General features: G+C 44.0%; 1 protein-coding gene across 1 annotated transcript; it reads left to right on the forward strand.

The window, feature by feature from the left end:
• The first annotated feature begins 472 nt into the window (after positions 1-472).
• On the forward strand, positions 473-13919 carry GMNC (geminin coiled-coil domain containing). Its single transcript, XM_030216455.1, has 5 exons — positions 473-1448; positions 3913-4087; positions 6342-6427; positions 8285-8401; positions 13101-13919. Exons 1-5 carry the CDS (start codon positions 1446-1448, stop codon positions 13746-13748), a joined length of 1029 nt encoding a protein of 342 aa, XP_030072315.1. The 5' UTR covers positions 473-1445; the 3' UTR covers positions 13749-13919.
• The last annotated feature ends 6065 nt before the right edge of the window (positions 13920-19984 follow it).

Here is a 19984-nt window from a genome sequence, read left to right on the forward strand (position 1 = left end):
AGGGGAGGGGGGGGGGGGGGGGGAGCCCTTTTCCATTCATTTTTCATATCGGAGCACCAACTTTTTTTTGACGTGTTATAACATAGGATGCAGTTGCAGAACAAATGATTTAGGGACTGCAGCTTACCTTTTTCTCCTCACTCAGTAAAACGTTCTGAGCTGGGCTTCCCTGACGTTGCCTTTGTGCAGGGAGATTCAGATGGTGTAAAAGCAGGAATCGGCCTTTGACGAGCACTCATTTAGATAATCGACGCCATGTAATAAGTCAGTTATTACGGCGTAATTTAAGGTTTCAGCATGTAATTTGATTTGAAGTCCGGGATTTAGCTTGATCTCTGCAATTAGCAGGGGGGGGGGGGGGGGAATGCTGCACCGGGGTGGGCATACGGACACGAGCCACTATTTAAGACGAGCACCTGAGAAATATTAAACTATTTCATGGGGAGGGGGCAGGGGGGGCCATTTAACTTTTGGAACGATGTAGGAAAACCTGTTTGTAGGGAGGGAAAGCGTCCCCTTTTTTTCCTAGTGCCATCCAGATTTTCTCCGGGATTAACAGAATGAAGAGTCCTCCAGGGTGTAATAAAATAACTTTCCATATGCCAGGCTGTTTTCTTGCCGGGTTTCCTCTGCTCACAGGTGACCTGCTGCGAATTATCGCTGGTCGTTTCTGACTTTCTCTCGGCCTCTCGTGTCTTAATTTGTGCCGTGGCAGGAAGGCAGTACCCTTGATCTATTGAATAGTTTGGTTTTCTGTTATTATTAACCATTTTTTTCTGGGCCTCTAGAAAATCTTACTGAAATTGTGCCATTGTCCTCCCTTGCAAAAACAACCCCCTTCTTTGCCCGTGGGTTTCTTTTCCTAACTGTCTCTTTGGTGCAGAGAGAGCGGTAGATTTCAGCTCACGAGTGCTCGATCTTCCAAATATAACCGGGTGGGAGAGGAATTAAGCTTGAGATCTCAAACCTGGGAACATTTTTTTCTGTTTGTTTGTTTTTTGCTGGAAACAAACAAACAAATCCTGAATCAATTCATTTAGCCATGACAAACCTGGCCCATTTCTCCCCTCCCCATCTCCCATTGCACACTGTTGAATAGGTCCAGTGTGATCATACTTTGAATTGAAATGCATTCATAAATCATTGCAACTTAGCAGGGGAAGGAGGTGAGAGAGAGAGAGAAATTCCGGCTTTTGCAGTGTGTGCTTTTTTTTTTTTTTTTCTTTCTTTCTTGGTTGATTTGTGGGACCAGAAAGATTCTGATCCCAGCAAGTTTGCAATTTCTTCCTGCACGTCACCAGTCTGACAGCTTTGCACCAAATCAGAGCGCTGGGGTGGAAGGAGAGAGACCTGAGACATCAGTGGCAGCTCAGACCTCGCCTCTCACTTGCCTTCAAAGCTCAGTGCGGCTTCCATGAAGTGACCCCCTCTCCCCCCCGGACGAGATGGTAAGTCACATTTGCTGCATGAGGGACTTTTCCTATTGCTTCCTTGACTTCGGTATCAGTATTTTCAACGAATGCCCTTGAACGGAAAAATCAGAGGCTATTTTTTTAAGGGATCTGCAGGACTAATTTTGCTATTTGTTGTTTTGTCTGCAAATCTTTCAGTCATGTGGAAAGTGCTTTTGATCTGCTGTGCTCGGTTTGGGATTTAGATGGGCATTATTATTTTTTTGCACAAATCCGTATCCAGTATAACTCACTGTCCTTTCTTGCAAAAACGAGGCTATTCTAGAGCTGGACTGATTTGCACATTGGCATGCATCGAAACCCCAGACATTTGCAGGGGGGGGGGGGGGGGCAAAGAAGAGCTGCTTTAGGGTCTGATTTTGACGGCTGTTGTCCCGGAGATCGTTTCTTTCAACAGGTGGCAGGGCTCAGTACCCAGAACTGGGTTAGGGTACACTCAACGCTTTGCACCAGACTTTCTCAGGTCTCCCGTGCTGGACTGAGCCTTTAATAGAACTGGGCTCTACCTACCACTGCTACCTGCTCAGGAGAAGTGGCTGAATCTAGCACTGCCCCCATTTAATAATAGTTATCAATGGGCTTTTAAATACTAAATAGGTTGGTTTATGCACCTGCTTATGGTCGGCTGTGTCCAACTTGCCAGCTGTGTTCATACACACTGCTTAGTTTTTAATGTAAAAACGTTTCTCTGATGATTACTGATTTTTTTTTAATGGCACAGTGTTATTCAGTCCTGTACTGCGCTTTGCAGGAGTTGTGATCTGTTACTCCAAAGTGGCAGTAGAAGACTGTAGGGCACAAGTCCAGAAGCCATATTGTATGTGAAAAAGCCAGGCTGCGACAACTTTTTCTTTTAAATGCCAGTGTAAGAATTTGGCAAAGACAAAATCTTACATGAACTTTTAGGATCAAGTGGAGCCCTTCTTCAGATTGCAAAGGGTTCAGCATGGGTGATCATCAGAGCTGTCTTTAAAATACACACCCTGTGTGCCTGCAGAGTGCAATGCACCATCCTACTGAGTCTTGCCTCGTCTTCATCATGTGGGCAGGGGGGAAAGAGAAAGGGAGTCAATGGATAATGGGCGCTGGCCGCAGGGGGAAAGGGGAGAGAGAAAAAAGGAGATGTTCTGGAGCAACTGACTTTACCAAAGAGAGGGGATTGCCAGAGCTGTCATTGCTGAAGTGGAGACACCCATTTAGAGTTGCCGGCTAGGTCCCAGATTTGCCTGGCAGGGTTGATGCAGTCCTGGGCTTAGGGACTTGTAGCCTTGCTTTTCATAGGGAAGCCAATGGGGAAATCAGAACCACAAGTCCCTGCAAGCAATGAGGTAAGCCCAGGACTGAATCAACCCTGTTGGGCGAATCTGGATCTAGTTGGCAACCCTATGCCCATTTTTTTGTACCCCGCACTTTCTCACTCATGGCAGGCTCAATGCGGCTTAGGTACTTATTTGTACCTGGGGCAATGGAGGGTTAAGTGACTTGCCCAGAGTCACAAGGAGCTGCCTGTGCCTGAAGTGGGAATCGAACTCAGTCCACCACCCTAACCACTAGGCCACTCCTCCACTGTTGCTACTATTTGAGATTCTACATGGAATGTTGCTATTCCACTAGCAACATTCCATGTAGAAGTCGGCCCTTGCAGATCACCAATGTGGCTGCGCAGGCTTCTGCTTCTGTGAGTCTGACGTCCTGCACTTAAGTGCAGGACGTCAGACTCACAGAAACAGAAGCCTGCGCAGCCTTCTACATGGAATGTTGCTAGTGGAATAGCAACATTCCATGTAGAATCTCCAATAGTAGCAACATTCCGTGTAGAATCTCCAATAGTATCTATTTTATTTTTGTTACATTTGTACCCTGCGCTTTCCCACTCATGGCAGGCTCAATGCGGCTTTACATGGGGCAATGGAGGGTTAAGTGACTTGCCCAGAGTCACAAGGAGCTGCCTGTGCCTGAAGTGGGAATCAAACTCAGTTCCCCAGGACCAAAGTCCACCACTCTAACCACTAGGCCACTCCTCCACTCATTTTTTATACAGGACATAGCTAAGCCCTTGAATAATACCGGAAGAATTTTGCTTGTTCTTATTTCAGCGTGCACGGAGTCCCTGATGTGATCCCCGTGGAAACATGGACACCTACATGTCCGTCCATGAGGATATGCATTGTGGGAGCAGAGGGGGGGAAAGGAACAGCCTTGGGGACAGTGAGTCTGCCCATTCTAGATATTTCTGTGCTGTTTCTGTTCTCTCTGGACCCTCATCAGACTTTGGGCCCCAATAAGGACGCACTTGAAATAGCTCTTGCCATTGGTTTTTCCCACAGAGATGCTGATAATGGTAAACTGTGCTTGAAACAAAAAGGGTTTTATCTTTCCTGATTTGTTTTTTTTTAAGTGTATCTAATTTTTTCTCTCACCCCTTGTGCTAATTTTACAGAGCACCATTCTGTCTTGCCAAGATCAGTACTTTGCAGGGGGCCAGGGCTATGACTGCCCCTATTCCGCCACGACGTCAGCAGCCTGTGTTGACGTTTCCAAGGAAACTTGGGTTTCTTTCTGGGCCGCCGGTATCCGAGACAACAGTGAGTGCCAACATGACTCCCAGACACAGGGTAAGTCTCTTCTCTTCTAGCCCACTTTGAAATTACTACCCTCGCCCTCCAACATACAGAGATACCAGTATGTTATCCTCCCCACCCTAAAAAAAGATTCAGAGATACTGGTGTCTAGCTTGATCCTAGAATTTATTATTATTATTTTAATATAAATGTAGAACAGATCAAAGGCAGGAGATCTTTCTCTGGATCCTGCAATAATTGCTCCTGAGTTTCTAGGCTGCTGACTGCCTTAAAACCAGCAACCAGCTTCTCATCCCTGTATGTTCCACCTGCTCTGTTATTCCCAAACTAGCTTCAGCCTTTGGGAAGCGGGAGGAAGGAAAATCCTGTTGAGTTTCAAAGGACATTACAACTTCGGGCCTCTGGATACTGTGCCAGGCTTCCAAGGGTGGGGATAGCATGAACATAATTGCTGTGTGGTTGGGCATATTTTGGATAGTATGCATAGGCATAGTTTGGGGTGAGAAGAGAGGGGGTGTCAGTCCTCCAAATGTTGTGAATCCTAATGCTTAATTAGCCCCCTCCCTCCACTACTAATATGTCTTCCTTATCTTTTGCCCCTGACCCCCCCCCCCCCCAAGATAAGCAGACACACTACACTATAAGAATGTGGTGCTTGAATTAATGGGGGGGGGGGTCATAAAATGGGAGGAGGGAATTAATCAAAAAGAGGAGAAAAGCATGTAAGGTCTTCCATGTGGCTGTGTTGTGGTTAAGTTCATCTCCCAAGCCCCGGTGCTCTTTCTGAACCATTGAGAGATCTCTGCACCTCAATTATAAAGAAAAAGGAAGACGTATTAAAAAAAACTTTCATAATCAAATACATCCTTCTGATCATATACCAGCAGAATACCCAATATAAGTTATGAAATAAGAAACTCTTAGATTGATTGAAATGTTTGTTATATTGAAAAAAAAAAATCTGTTGGACTCATTGTATTCATGGACATATCCTTCAATTTTTGACGAAGGGATTCTAAGCACTCACATTTATTTTGATTATGATGTAAAGAGAGCCTTTATGATTGACCAATCAAGTTGAGTTTTCATATTCATAGCTCTTGGACCTTGGGAGGCTCCTTAACTGAACATCCTTTCTAACACATTTATCAATTATATATCCTCTTAGTCATTTTTCTATGTATGAGGGTAAGTTTTGTTTTACTGCTCTCTTTCATTTTGGGTTTTGTGATCATTCACAAGAGCAATTAGACATTTCAACTGTTTGCAGTGTGGCTATTTCATTAACCTGCAAAATATGGTAACATGCACGTGTCACCTGAATTAAGCTTCATGTTTTCTGAATTTATTGTAAATGAATGTATAGGGTTTTTGTGTTTTCATTAGTATTTATTTAAAAAAAATCCTTACAATAGGAAATAAATGAATATGGTAAATTAATAGACCACTTAATTCAAAAGAGACAAGTTTAACATAATCTAAGTAAACTTCCAGTTGAGAAGTCTAGAACCGGGGTGGACAACTAGAGTCCTCAAGGGCCACAAGCTAATGAATGTTTCAAGATTTCCACAATAAATATGCTTCCATTGTATATGTAAATAGATATTATACATATTCATTGTGAAAACCTTGAAAAGCCAACTGGGTTGTGGCCCTCGAGGATTGTGATTGTCCATCCCTGATTTAGAAAGCAGCAAAAATGACAGGTGCAGATAACACTTTTGTAGACCAACCGATTTATTGAGCATCCAAGGCCAAGAGTCAATTTACCAGATCTAAGAAAAAGCAGTGCTGAAAAAGGTTTTGATCAAATTTATTGCAAATAACATTTTCATATACGTATATCTATGTATATAGATCAGGGGTTCACAACCCAGTCCTCAGGACGTACCTAGCCAGTCAGGTTTTCAAGATATCCACAATGAATATGCGTGAAATAAGATTTGCATGGAATGGAGGTGGTGGATGCTAATCTATCTCATTCATATTAGTTGTGGATATCAGGTATGTCCCGAGAACTGGGTTCAGAACTCCTGGCATAGATAGAGAGAAAAAGCTACAGTATATAGCTTTGGATAGACAGATTTCACACAAATTCCCTGAAAAAGTACTTCTCGTTTGTAGGAAGTGAAAAATGACAGTGGTCAGATTACTGCTTGGAGCCTTCTTCGATGAAACGTTATGTTATTTTATTCAGTGTTATGATATTTTAAGAGACGCAATTGATGTTTCTTGGGGAAAGCGTGAGAAGAAGTTGACGGTCCATTTTATATTTGCTTTCTTTCAGACCTTTTTGAAAGTTTGGACTATACTGATGAAGATGAGTATAGATGGGAAGACCAGTTGTCCTCTCAGCTGTTCAAAAACAAACAGGTGCAGAACTTAAATCAATGTAAAAAGAGGGTCTATCTTCTTATGACCTAACGAGCTTGTTTCAATTTCTCTTCAACTGGTTGTGTTCTGGATTCAGCTGTATCTTCTAAGCTTTGCTAGTCCTCATTGAAAGTAGTTGAACTGGCCACGGTGGGTTAAGCCTTCCTGTTCAAGAGGCTCACTTCAGCAAGCGGTAAATGTTCAGTACCGTCATTTACACACTCTTGCTAATATTATGAGGAAATATGACGGTTGATAGATGAGATCTTCTCATCATATTGGTCCTGGCAAGAACTGGCTTATTTGCTAGGCTGTGACGATTTTTATTGGCCCAACATAGTAATCAAAAGTGAATGGTGTTCATTAGCTTCTTAGACCCCAAAGAAGAGCATATGAAGTCCTATGTAATATTTTTGGACAATTATTAGGTTGGGACAATAAAATGATTCATAATTCAGGGGAAGCTTCAGTTTATTTTGGAGCAAACTAATATGTGGGGATGATCTACAATAGCCCTTTGGACCTTTGTTTCATTGATCATTTTTCTCCTGGGTTTTCTAATTTCTCTAGACTGGTGGGTTTCAACTGAGTCCTCACGACACATCTAGCCAGTCAGATTTTCAGGATACCGACAAAGAATATGTATGACATAGATTTGCATACAGTAGAGGTAGTGCGTGCCAATTTATGTCGTGCGGATTCATTATGGATATCCTGAAAACCTAACTGGCTGGTTGTGCCCCGAGGACCGGGTCTAAAACCCCTGTTCTAGACCTATGATGTTGAAAACGATCTCTTCCCGGTCTTGGCATGAACAGAAAATATTAAAAACCAGACAAAAGCATCCCTGATCTTGCTGTGTGATCGCTGTTGTAGTTTACGCAAGATATCCATGAGCTGGTATTGACATAAAGGAGTAAATTTATATATGACGCCTAAAAAAATCAGCACCCAAAAAAAAAAACGCTCAGCACTATTCTATAAACTGGGCTTAAAGGGGTCCTTTTACTAAGGCATGTAGGTACCTCCACGCATTTAACGCGTGTCAAATTGGAACTACCGCCCAGTTACCACGTACGGCAATTTCATTTTTGATGTGCGTCTAAAACACGCGGTAGAAATGTTCTACCACATGGCACTTACCCAACAGTAATTGGCAGTGTATGCGTGCTGACGATTAGCGCCAATGCATGAGACCTTATCGCTAAGTCAATGGGTGGCGATAAGGTCTCAGGCCGAAAATGCCCATTTTTGGCCACAAAAAAAAGGCCTTTTTTGCAGGCGCACTGAAAAATGGACCAGTGTGCTTCCAAAAAAACACGCCTACACCAGCGCAGGCCATTTTTCAGCGTGCGTTAGTAAAAGGGCCCCAAAGTTAGGTGTGGCTTATAGAATAGCGCTTATGCCCAGGAACCACGACATATATTTAGGTGTGGCCATTTCCATCAATGGAAATATGGTGCAGATCCCACCTTATTCTATAATTACACACATAACTGAAAGGAACAGCCCGACCCACCCATGACTCATCCATTTCTGTGCCCCCTTTTTTGACTCGTGCGTAAAATTTAGCTGCTTAAATTTACGTGTACATTTTAATTCATTCTAATTAGTGCCAGTAATTGTTTAAGAAGCCAATTATCAGCACTAATTAGTTCATTATTCAACAACTAGGTGGGAAAATGTGGGATACAAGCGCAATAAATAAATAAATGGTGTGCGCAAATTTGAGCGTGCAAGTTGTAGCGGTTTTTTTTAGAATTTGGGGGAAAGTGGAGATTTAGGGGCCAATATGTGAGGAGATTCTCTTGACATAAAACCAAAGAAGATAACGTTCCTTTTGTTGACATGTTTCAGCTTCAAGACACCCTTACACAGAAGAATGAAGAACTTGCTAGATTATATGAAGAAAACACCAAGCTCAAGTTGTACCTGAACTCTACCTTCCTTAAGTGTTTGGAAGAAAACGCCAAGGTATTGAATTACTCTTATGGTGCTTGTACAGAAAGACTGCTGCTTAATAAACATTATTGAATGTTGAAGACATGGCAACACGTTAACCCAGCATTTCTTTGGAGGAACTAATTCTCCTCTCCAAGAAATGCAGACAAATCTGCCTTTCAGATACGGGTCAGAAATAGCAAATTACTCAGACGTAGTTCACAGAATGACGGAAAACCTAGAAAAGTAAAACCGTGTGACTAGATGATTAGCATTCAACTACTGTGTTGCTAAGAATGAAAGGGACGAGAATAAATTAATACTACCACAGTAGCGGGTTGACTCACGTGTGACTTACCATAGTCGTTGCTTCAGTGGCGTACCAAGGGGGGGGCGGTGGGGGCGGTCCGCCCTGGGTGCACGCCACTGGGGGGGTGCCGCGCGCCGGTCAGCGTCATTGGTTTCCATGCTCCCTTTGCCCCAGAACAGGAAGTAACCTGTTCCGGGGCAGAGGGAGCATGGAAACCAACAACGCTGACCGGCGCGCGGCACCTGTTCCGGGGCAGAGGGAGCATGGAAACCAACGACGCTGACCGGCGCGCGGCACCCCCCCAGCGGCGTGCATCCGGGGGGGGGGGGTTCTTTCGCCGGGGGGGGGGGTTGCGTTGCAGGGGGGCGCTGCACTCCGGGGGGGGGGCGGGGCACATCGGTGATCCACCCCGGGTGTCAGCGCCCCTCGGAACGCCACTGCGTTGCTTTTATCTTTCCTTCACCCATTCTACAGCTCAGATAGTCCTCAGTATGTAAAACGTATATATATATATATATATATGTGTCAGGCCAACTTTCAGTAAAGCATCTAGTGAAAATTTAATCAGTTTTGCAGCTTCAGCGTGTTCACCGGCAGAAAGAGAATCTTGTTTTCCTGCCGGTGGACACGCTGCTGCTGAGACTTCATACCCCTGACGCAGGCATTTTCTGAACCACAGCCTGTGAAAAGTAGAGGCTGATCAAAGATGAGTCAACACTGGAGATATGTATCCAACAGTCTTAATTAGATTGTAAGCTCTGTCGAGCAGGGACTGTCTCTTCATGTTCAAGTGTACAGCGCTGCCTACATCTAGTAGCGCTTTAGAAATGATAAGTAGTAGTAGTTATTATAATGAAAAACTAAAGGTCCTTTAGTTTTTTATTATAATAAAGACTGTTGGATACATGTCTCCAGTGGTGACTCATCTTTGATCAGCCTCTACTTTTGCCTGCTCTGTTTCGTCGTCGTAGAGGATTTCTCCTGTTTTGTATTTTGGAACCACAGCCTGTGTCAGGTCCTTCAAGAATAAATATTTTCTGATGCAACCCAGTTGAGAAGGCTCATTGTGCTTCTTGGATGCATCTTCATTATTCGTACGTTGGGTTCCCTCTGCATGACTGGAAAATTGAATCAAGAAATTTCACATTATTCATATATTCCGAGCCACTATACATACAACCAATGCCACTGAATGTACTACTAGAAATTATACTATAATTATACCTCCTCCCCCCCAAGTCCCGCTCTTCTTTTGTACACAGAGTACTTCACCCTGTATACTATACCGTTCCTTTGGATTTTTGAAGCCCAAGTGCATGGCCCTGCATTTTTTAGCATTAAATCTCAGTTGCCAATCTCTGGACCATTCTTCAAGCTTCGTTAGATTCCTTCTCGTGCTATCCACACCCTATTACAGAGTTTGGTATCATCTGCAAAGAGACAAAATTTACCAGACAGTCCTTCCGTAATATCACTCAGAAAAATGTTGAAAAGGGCCGGCCCAAGGACAGATCCCTGCGATACACCACTGATCACATTCTTTTCCTCAAAGCAAACTCCATTTACCACTACCCTCTGTCTCCTTTTATCCCAATCAGTCACTTTAGGACCCGTCCTGAGGACACTCACGTTATTTATCAGTCACCTATGTGGAACTATGTCAAAGGCTTAAATCTCTGTCCATTTTTTCTGACTATGAAGGAAGCCTGGATATCATACCAATGTAAATACATTTCCATTCCCTCTTTCCAGTTTAACCCACAGTGCTTCTTCCTTACCTCATATGTCCTGCAATTCTGTCACTTTTATATTATTCTTAACATATAATGCCACTCCTCCACCCTTTTTTCCTACCCTGTCCCTCCCGAATACATTATAGCCAGGTATAGCTATATCCCAGTCATGGTTCTTGGTGAACCATGTCTCTGTGACTACTACAAAATCCAAGTTGGCTTCTACTATTAGAGCCGCTTGATCGAGAAATTTGCTTCCCATACTATGAGTATTGGTATGCAAAGCTCTCCAGATAACAACCTTCTTTACCATTTCTATAAAGGTATTCGATGTCTTACATTCCTGAGGGCAATTCATAATTTTGGGGCTTTTTTCACCCATCCCCAGCGAAGTTAGGCCCTTTTTATTACATCAGCCAGTCCGTTACAGAAGACACTTCACCCCTTCTTTGATAAATGCACACCATCCCTGCTCAGTAGCTCTTGGAAAATCATCCTATGGTCTAGGAAACCAAAGTGATCACGCATTCACCTCCAGGATGCGAGCTTCAAGGTTCAAGGTTGCATTTATTTGATTGATCGCCTAAGGCCGAGGCCATCAAAGCAATTTATATAAAGTAAAATTTCAAATATATTATAGTTTCAACACAAGCAAAATACATTAAGCATACACATGAATGTAAAATAATAACTTTAAGCAAATAAAATTTAGCAAATGCAAGTAAATGCAAGCAAACCCAAGCAAACCTGCTGTATCTCACATTATCCTAAGGCTGAGGCAGACCAACACTTAGAAAACCAAAATTTAGTTAGGGAAAGCCAACTGGAAGAGCTTCTCTCATTTAGGGGACCTTTTACTAAGTGGCAGTAAACACTAATGTGTACTTACCGCACGCTAAAAGGCACTACCGTAGGATGCGCCCAGGCGTACCACTGTAGTTCTGGGATCGGCACACGTGTTTCGGGGCGTAGGCAGGCCCTGTACTAATTGGCAAATCACCACATGCTGCTGATTGGCGTGGGTTTAGCGCGGGAGCCTTTACCACCTAGTAAACAGGTGGTGGTAAGGTGTCCCGTGCTAATGGCCACAAGCTAATTGGGAAATTAGTGCACAGCCATTAATGGAAAAAAAAACCAAATTGCTGCCATTTTACCACCATGCTAAAAGTAGCCTCAGCACGCGGGGAATCCATGCACTAAAAATAGTGCAAGCCACTTTTTAGAACAGCTTACATAGTAGTGTGGAGGGGCATAATCGAACGGGGCCGGCCATTTATATGGGCGGCCATATCTAAGGCCGGCCCTGGAAAGCGGCATACCCGACCGTATTATCGAAACAAGATGGCCGGCCATCTTTAGTTTCAATAATACGGTCGAGGCCGGCCAAATCTCAACATTTGGGCCGGCGTTAGAGATCACCGCCATTGGTTTTTGCCGATAATGGAAACTAATGCGTTTGGTCATGGGAGGAGCCAGCATTCGTAGTACACTGGTCCCCCTCACATGTCAGGACACCAACCGGGCACCCTAGGGGGCACTTCAGTGGACTTCAGAAAAAGCTCCCAGGTGCATAGCTCCCTTACCTTGTGTGCTGAGCTCCCCAACCCCCCCCCCCCAAACCCACTCCCCACAACTGTACACCACTACCATAGCCCTTAGGGATGAAGGGGGCACCTAGATGTGGGTACAGTGGGTTTGTGGTGGGTTTTGGAGGGCTCACATTTACCACCACGAGTTTAACAGGTAGGGGGGATGGGCCTGGGTCTGCCTGCCTGAAGTGCACTGCAGTACTCTCTAAAACTGCTCCAGGGACCTGCATACTGCTGTCTGGGGCTGGGTATGATATTTGAGGCTGGCATAGAGGCTGGAAAAATATTTTAAAATGTCTTTTTTAGGGAGGGAGGAGGTTAGTGACCACTGGGGGAGTAGGGGGAGGTCATCCCCAATTCCATCCGGTGGTCATCTGGTCATTTAAGGCACATTTTTGTGGCTTGGTCATTAAAAAAAAAGGACCAAGTAAAGTCAGCCAAGTGTTCATCATGGACGCCCTTCTTTTTCCCATTATCGGCCGAGGACGCCCATGTGTTAAGCATGCCCCAGTCCCACCTTCGCTATGCTTCCAATACGCCCCCATGAACTTTGGTCATCCCCGCAATGGAAAGCAGTTGAGGATGCCCAAAATTGGCTTTCGATTATGCCGATTTGGGTGACCCTGGGAGAAGGACGCCCATCTCCCGATTTGTGTCGAAAGATGGGCGCCCTTCTCTTTCGAAAATAAGCCTGATAGTCGTTCAGCAAAACACCAGACTTCTAAGTGTTTTTTGAATATTGAAATGGTATATTATTAATATGCTGGTATTCCCAGGGATTCTAAAGTCACAGTAATTACTGTAAAGTCAGGGGGAGGGGGAAGTATACCACAAGCCAATAAAATAGTCAGCTATGTCCAGGGGATTCTTTTGGCCAATAAAACAAACATAGGCCTATTTTACTAATATTTGTTTGGCATTGTTACAAGGCCTTGTTCACGACAGGGAAGTGCTTGTGAATATCGATGATTTTGGTATATTAGAGAATCTGTATTTTACAGGAAAGGTTTTGTTGTCACCAGATCTAACAAAATGCCATTTAGAAGAACAAAGTTTACATTCAACTGTGCATCTAATGAGCTGTTAATATTAAATTACAGAAACTATCACAACATGGTCAAGGAGCAGATGGAATTGCCAAAATCGGAAAGAAGAAAATTAAGGAGGGTAATTACACTACCCGGGAGACTCATCCCAAAAGGGCTAGAAGAAACCTTTTTAACGATTTTACTGCCTGTGAGAAGCAACTGAGCCCAGCTGTTGACTCTTGGGTGCTTCAGACCTTGGGATTAAAAGACATTAATACCATTGATGATTCTTTACAAGCTCCCTGCAGAGCTCCATCTTCTGAACTTGGCAGCCATAATCATTCCTACAACAAGGGTCCGTCGGAGGCAATGGACTACAGCAATGGCTCCGACTCACCAGCGGCTTATGGCTGTGATCATATGACACCCAATAACACCACTGCCAATCCCAGTACCGAGGAGTTAGCCTACCTACAGCACCTTACTTCACCCGAATACAACTCAGTATCACTGCCGAGAAGTACACTTTTCACTGCCTCTGCTTCCACGTCATACTACGCTGCCGATGTGTCTCCAAATAAAACAGAAGTGGCTTTTTCAACCTCGCTAAGCCCCCATCGGAACGTGAAGACACACACCTTCACTCAGGGACAAGCTTTTGTGAGGAGGGATGAGGAGGGAGGCTGGAAGTTCACTTGGGTTCCCAAACAATCTGAGTAAGGAAGAGCTAAGACTTGTGAAGGCACTGCCATGACCTCTGCGTTTACAGAACCTTCTTGCACTTGGATTTGCCTTGGTCAAGAATGACAATACACAGTCTTATTCTGGGGTTACACCAGTCTTAACAATGCTTCTCCCCCAACAGAAAAGGTCTTCCAGAACTTCATCCCCCCCCCCTCCAAACTCCATTTGAAGTCTTCTATCGCTTTTCCTCTTGTGGGTCGTGAGTTTGTTTACATGCATTTGTCTAGAGCTAGTTTACAAGGGAGGGGAAGAGAAATGGAGGATTTGCTTCTGCAATTAAATTCTGTAGTATTTATTAACATCTTGGTTTCTAGAAGGAATAATTAGTACTGTGCTATCTGTCAAAGCAGACGTTTGACCTCTTCACTGCCTTTATGCATTTTAAATCGTACTTTGCCTTAACAAGACCAACCTGCCTTTACAAAGATTTATTTTTTATTGTGAAAACAAATGTGCTTTTGATCATAGTTGATTCTGTGTTAGTTTGGAAGGTGAATAACAATGTATTAATAAGGCGAACGCTGCCTACTGTGGAAATAAAACAGCTCGTCCACCTCCCGCCTTTTCAGCTACTGTGATCCAGTTGCCTTATGCTTACTAAGGAGCTAAGTGTCGGGTTGAGGGCTTACTTCCATTTCTAGACGGGAGGATTAAACCTTCGGGGTTTTGGAATGGATTGGGCTGTGAAGGTTTCCTTCCAGTGTAGACTGTAATGTGCCTTACAGCTTGTGTTGTATAGTCAAATGCCCATAGAATTGGACTAAAATGTAGGCGGTAACAGCATGTATTTGGATTTTGTTTTAAATGTATTGATATGACTGACGCATATTCTCTTGTTTCTTGAACTGGGGACACCAGCCTAAAAGTTGAGTAACCTCTATTGATGGGAGGGAAGGGGTTTAACTTGCCTGCCTTTGGAACATAAACTGGTTATATAAAGTTGTGAAAACTCGATTCTTACATCAGGTACATTTATTCTTTTGTTGTGTCTTTAAACTTTGGTACGTGTGCCTGTGCTGACAAAAAAAACATTTGATATTTTTAGGTTCTGCCACTTATCTTGGTTGATATGAGCCTTTTTGTTGACTGGAAGTGAGACAGTTGACTTTTTTAAAAATAAATTGTAAATAAGACCGTAGTAATTTAATCACTGAGCTTGTTGTATCTAGAGTCTTCTGTTGTGAAACTATGAATAGGATTCTCATGCTAGTTCTGTCGGTCCTCAACCAGTTTTGGTTTTCAGAATAACTTAAGCACTTTGATTAGTCTTGTCCTTAGACTGACCGACTGTGGATGCCCGGAGAACTAGGCCTGGCTGGGGTCACAAGAACTGAAGATGGGAAGCACTAATAGCTAGGAAATCAGTCAAGAGGCCATGAAAAAATACGAGCAATGTTTTAGTTTTCAGAGAGTGAACGGGACACAGGTGATCATGGTTTCTGAAACAGGGGTGTTTAATCATTCAAAACAACTTGAGTTGAGTGGATGAAAAACTGCCAACCAGATAAAGCTTTGAACCAAAATGGAGAAGGCGTTCACTTGCCTTACTGTGGCCTGAGACAGTGGCAGATCACAGAAAGAGTTTATCCATTTGAAGCCCTGTTCTGCAAAAAATGTTTTTCTTTCAGTCTGCAACTGCAACCAAATCACTTTGAAACAGGTTACTTAGGTTATTGCTTCTTTCTCTGGAATTTGACGTGCATGAAACCATGCTGGAAATTTTTTTGATTTTTTTTTTACTTTATTTTGCTTATTTACGTATTTATTTTGCAGTATGCATTTATAAATAGAGATTTTTCCTAAATATTTTTGGGGGTAAATTTTCAAAGTTTTAGTTGGGAACTACATGGGTAAAATTGGATTTTACATGGGTAAGAGGATTAAATGCACTTAAGAGGATTTTCAGCTGGCTCAAAGGTGTTCCTTAGGATGTAATTTGGTTGGTGATAACAAAAACAAACAAAAAAATGTGTTTTCAATATGTACACACAGACGATGGGGGGGGGGGGAGAGAATGTTTTAATGGATGTAAGATGCAGAAAAGGCAGATCTGCGTGAAAACACACTTACATGTCCATTTATAGAATAGTGCCTAAGTGTATCCCTGCAGATCTGAAAAGGGGGTGTGGCCATGGGAGGGGCACGAGCAGGTCAGAGGCGTTCCTTTAAAATGCACACAATGTTATAGAATAATGCAGATCTGCCTCCAACTTGCTCGCCGGGATTTACACCTGGTTTCAGTCGGTGTAACTCTTTGCAACCAAAGTTGGACACGGATCCCGGAGCTACGTTCTAGTCTATAAAGGGCGCCTGTGATACCCCGGGTGAAGGTTAAGGGGTTGCCCTGTGAATAAGTCAGCCAGACAAGGGATATAAATGTGAAAATAAATGTTTTATTCACCTAAGCCATGGGGCCTGTCGCTTCACAAGGCCAGGAGCCTCAGATGCAACTGTTTCTCTTATTTAATGGCAGTCCTGCGTAGGCCTCTGGACCCACCCCAAACACAGCTTGTAAGTTCTCCAGTCCTGAGACTCAGGTGTGGCCCCAGCTAGACCTCAGCTAGGCTTGCAAATCTTTACGAGAAGCAAGGTCGGCTTACATCAGCCAGGTTACAGCAGCTAAACGTATTCAGTAAAGGCATAGACTCCTTCAGTTCTTCCTTTCCTGGGCCTCTTTATCCTCAACACAAAAATCAAAAAGGAATCATCATTCAACAACCTAACCAGTTATTCAGTAACTACACAAACCTTATCGAATGAAAAAAGTGCTCAACAAAACAACGCATTTAAATTTCTAAGATGGAGGAAAAGACCTCAGAGACTGTCTGCGGACTTTTATCTATTGTAAGAGATTATAGTCTCAACAGACATAAGGGAAGTTTGTGACTAATGATTATCTTTATTTTCTTGTCATTTTTTCTTTGTCTTTTTCCTATTTTTTTTTTTAATAGAGCATGTTCAGTGTCCACCATTCAATCTGACTTATTTTGATCTATCACTTCAAGCATTCATCTTGATAAATCTCAATTCACCATGGGGCTTTGTCAGGGGAATTAGCATATTTATGCTGAACTAGTCTTTTGGTCCCTCTGAGCTGCTTCTCAAGATAACCACCTCAGCCTGGCCCTGTCTTTTAACTCCCAGGAATTCACTCCGCCCCATCTGGTTCTCTTCCTCCCGGGGTGGGATCATTGTTCTTAAGGTGGCCCAGTCTAGTTAGAGAGGGACTTTTCTTAAGGGTGAGGGGCGGTGTTTTTAAACCCCATCACAGCGCCAATCCCAGAATGCCCATTATAGCATACCATTCAGCGTCCATTTTTTTTTACACTGAATTTTGAGCACCATATACTGAATGCAGCCCAGCGAGGGTAATTCTATAAAGTGGGCCCTCACATTTATGCATGAATTACATGTATAAGGGGTCCTTTTACTATGGTTCACTAATGGATTAAGCACATGTTAATAATTATCATGCGCTAAATGATAAGATGCCCATTATATTCCTATTAGTAAAACAGGCCCATTTCTGACACAAATGCAGCGGGCGCTAGCAAGGTTTTCCTCGGAGTGTGTATGTTTGAGAGAGAGAGAGAGAGAGAGAGAGAGAGAGAAAGTGTGTGAGTGAGAGAGAGAGAGAGACAGAGTGTGTGTGTGTGTGTGTGTGTGTGTTTGTGTCAGAGAGAGAGAGAGTGTGTGAGAGAGAGTGTATGTGAGAGACAGAGTGAGTGTGTGTGTGGGGCTCCGAGTTCCAGGCCCCCCTTCCATCTGAGGTGCAGGCTTCCCTCCCTCCCTCCCTCTCCTCTCCTCCCTCCCTCTCTCTCCTCCCCTCCGAGTTTCATGCCCCCTCCCTCTCCGCCCCACCATGTTCCATACCCCCCTTTCCTTGGAGTGTGTATGTTTGAGAGGCAGTGTGTGGGTGAGAGATGGAGTGTGTATGTGAGAGAGAATGAGTGAGAGAGAGACAGACAGACAGACAGACAGACAGAGTGTGTGTGTGTGTGTGCTTGTGTCAGAGAGAGAGAGAGAGAGTCTGTGTGTGAGAGAGAGAGTGTATGTGAGAGACAGAGAGTGAGTGTGTGTGTGTGTGAGAGAGTGACGCCTTCAAGCCTTGAAGCATTTGTGCGCTCTGTAAGGCTCCATCTCCTCAATTGATGACATGTAGTTCCGGAATGTTGCAGGAATGCTTCAAGGCTTGAAGGTTTCACTTTCTTGGCTTCAGAATGTTGGATGTGCGTTTTATTATATAGGATTTGTTAGCACACCTTAGTAAAAGGACCCCTAAATGATTAGAATAATGGTATATATTGATATATTGTAAAGGGGTCTGCTTCCTCCGCTCTGGGTTGGGGCCGGCAGCCCTGTTAGGCAGCGAAGAACCAGACTGCCATACGGACTTAGGACCAAAGTGCTTTATTCCCAATTCAGTTCCACTCTCAAAATTGAAATGCAGTTCACAAACAGGGTTCAGGCCGGGTTCAAAACTCCAACCAACATTCAGTTCCTTAACAGTTCAGGCCCGCTTCCTTTGCACTACCTCCCCTCTCCCTCAGAAGGGCTCAGTCAAAGTTCAGCCTGCTGTTCTATACATCCCAATAATTCAACCCTTTCACAAACAGTCTCTTCAAAGGAAACCACTACTTAATGCCCCTGTCCTCTTCACAGCACCCAGGAGGACCCTGTACCAAACAGGGCTGGCAGCTTTCCTCCTACCTCACAGCACCACACCCCTGTGGCCTCTCACACTGCCTTCATGTGCTGGGCAGGGCTACATCTACATTCTCCCACTCCATGGCAGCTTACTCCCCCCCCCCCCCCCCCAGGGAAGCTCCAGTGGCAGGCCCTTTCCGTCCTCCACCTACTCCATGGCAGCTTCTCTCTCAATCAGTTTCCTCTCCCTCTTGGTGGCTGGGAGCCACCCGGAAATCTCTCTCCTCTCTCTCAGCTGGAGGGAATTATATATCGGCCATGCACCTAAGGGACTGAGCTTCACCTCCCCTTGTCCCTCTAGTGGGGAAGGGAGTAACTGGTTCCCCTAGCACTGAGCCACTGCTCCCCCTGCTGAGGTTGGGAATCCGTTCCACCCTTTTGGGGCTACCCTCCGCTCTCCTGCTTGCAAGGGCTTCTGGGAACTGTAGTTCATGGATTAGCTGCTTCTCCGAGTGCTAGCTTTGTCACAATATATATGTTTATTTGTGCACATACACGTGGACGCAAATGCCACAAAGCCACCAAAGCACTATTCTGTAAAGACACAAATATCTTACATAGTGAATATTTTAGAGGTAGGAGTCTGGGCAAAGCATGGGTGGGACTTACAAGAACATAACTTAGAGAAGACCATAAGTTATAAGTATATATAAGTACATAAGTAATGCCACTCTGGGAAAAGACCGAGGGTCCATCGAGCCCAGCATCCTATCCACAACAGCGGCCAATCCAGGCCAAGGGCACCTGGCGAGCTTCCCAAACGTACAAACATTCTATACAATCAAGCCATTGTGACATCACTAATGAGGTTGGCTCTTATTGGTGGAATGAGCCACTATGACATCACAATAGGTTAAACCACTGCTCTATGTAATAAAAGTGAGCCACGTAGAGGACATAAGTACATAAGTAATGCCGCACTGGGAAAAGAGCAAGGGTCCATCGAGCCCAGCATCCTATCCACAACAGCGGCCAATCCAGGCCAAGGGCACCTGGTGAGCTTCCCAAACGTACAAACATTCTATACATGTTATTCCTGGAATTGTGGAGTTTTCCCCAAGTCTATTTACCCGCTGAATTCTATATACAGTGCTAACAATTGTGCATGGAAATCTGGCCACATGCCCAATTTGCTCATGCAATTTAATTTAATAATCCAATTAGAGCTGATAACTGAGATCTTACTAAGCAATTTGGTGCTAGTTAGAATTAATTAAAATTTGTACATGTAAATTTAGGCGCGGGATCTGCATATATATTTTACATGCGGGTCCCTTAAGCTTCTGTTATTTTATGAACCAATAATTCAAGTCAAAGTGTGTGTGTGTGTAGAGTGCCAGTTTGGGGGGGGGGGGGGGGGGGGGATTACTCAACATTTACTCCTTAAAGCCAAAGGGGCCAATATTCAGACTGTGGGAGGTAGCCAGGCCGCCTCCCCTGCCAGGCCGTTTCCAGTCACCAGCATTGAATATCTAGTTTATTTTTTGGCTGGTTTCAACTTAATT

Source organism: Microcaecilia unicolor, chromosome 10 (assembly GCF_901765095.1).
Source record: "Microcaecilia unicolor chromosome 10, aMicUni1.1, whole genome shotgun sequence".
Lineage (NCBI taxonomy): Eukaryota > Metazoa > Chordata > Amphibia > Gymnophiona > Siphonopidae > Microcaecilia > Microcaecilia unicolor.

What these genes read in the sequence shown, in the direction of transcription:
- GMNC (XM_030216455.1), top strand. An exon ending in AGCTGTTCAAAAACAAACAG is followed by an intron (nt 6,428 to 8,284) that starts GTGCAGAACTTA and finishes GACATGTTTCAG; the next exon opens with CTTCAAGACACCCTTACACA. An exon ending in GTTTGGAAGAAAACGCCAAG is followed by an intron (nt 8,402 to 13,100) that starts GTATTGAATTAC and finishes ATTAAATTACAG; the next exon opens with AAACTATCACAACATGGTCA.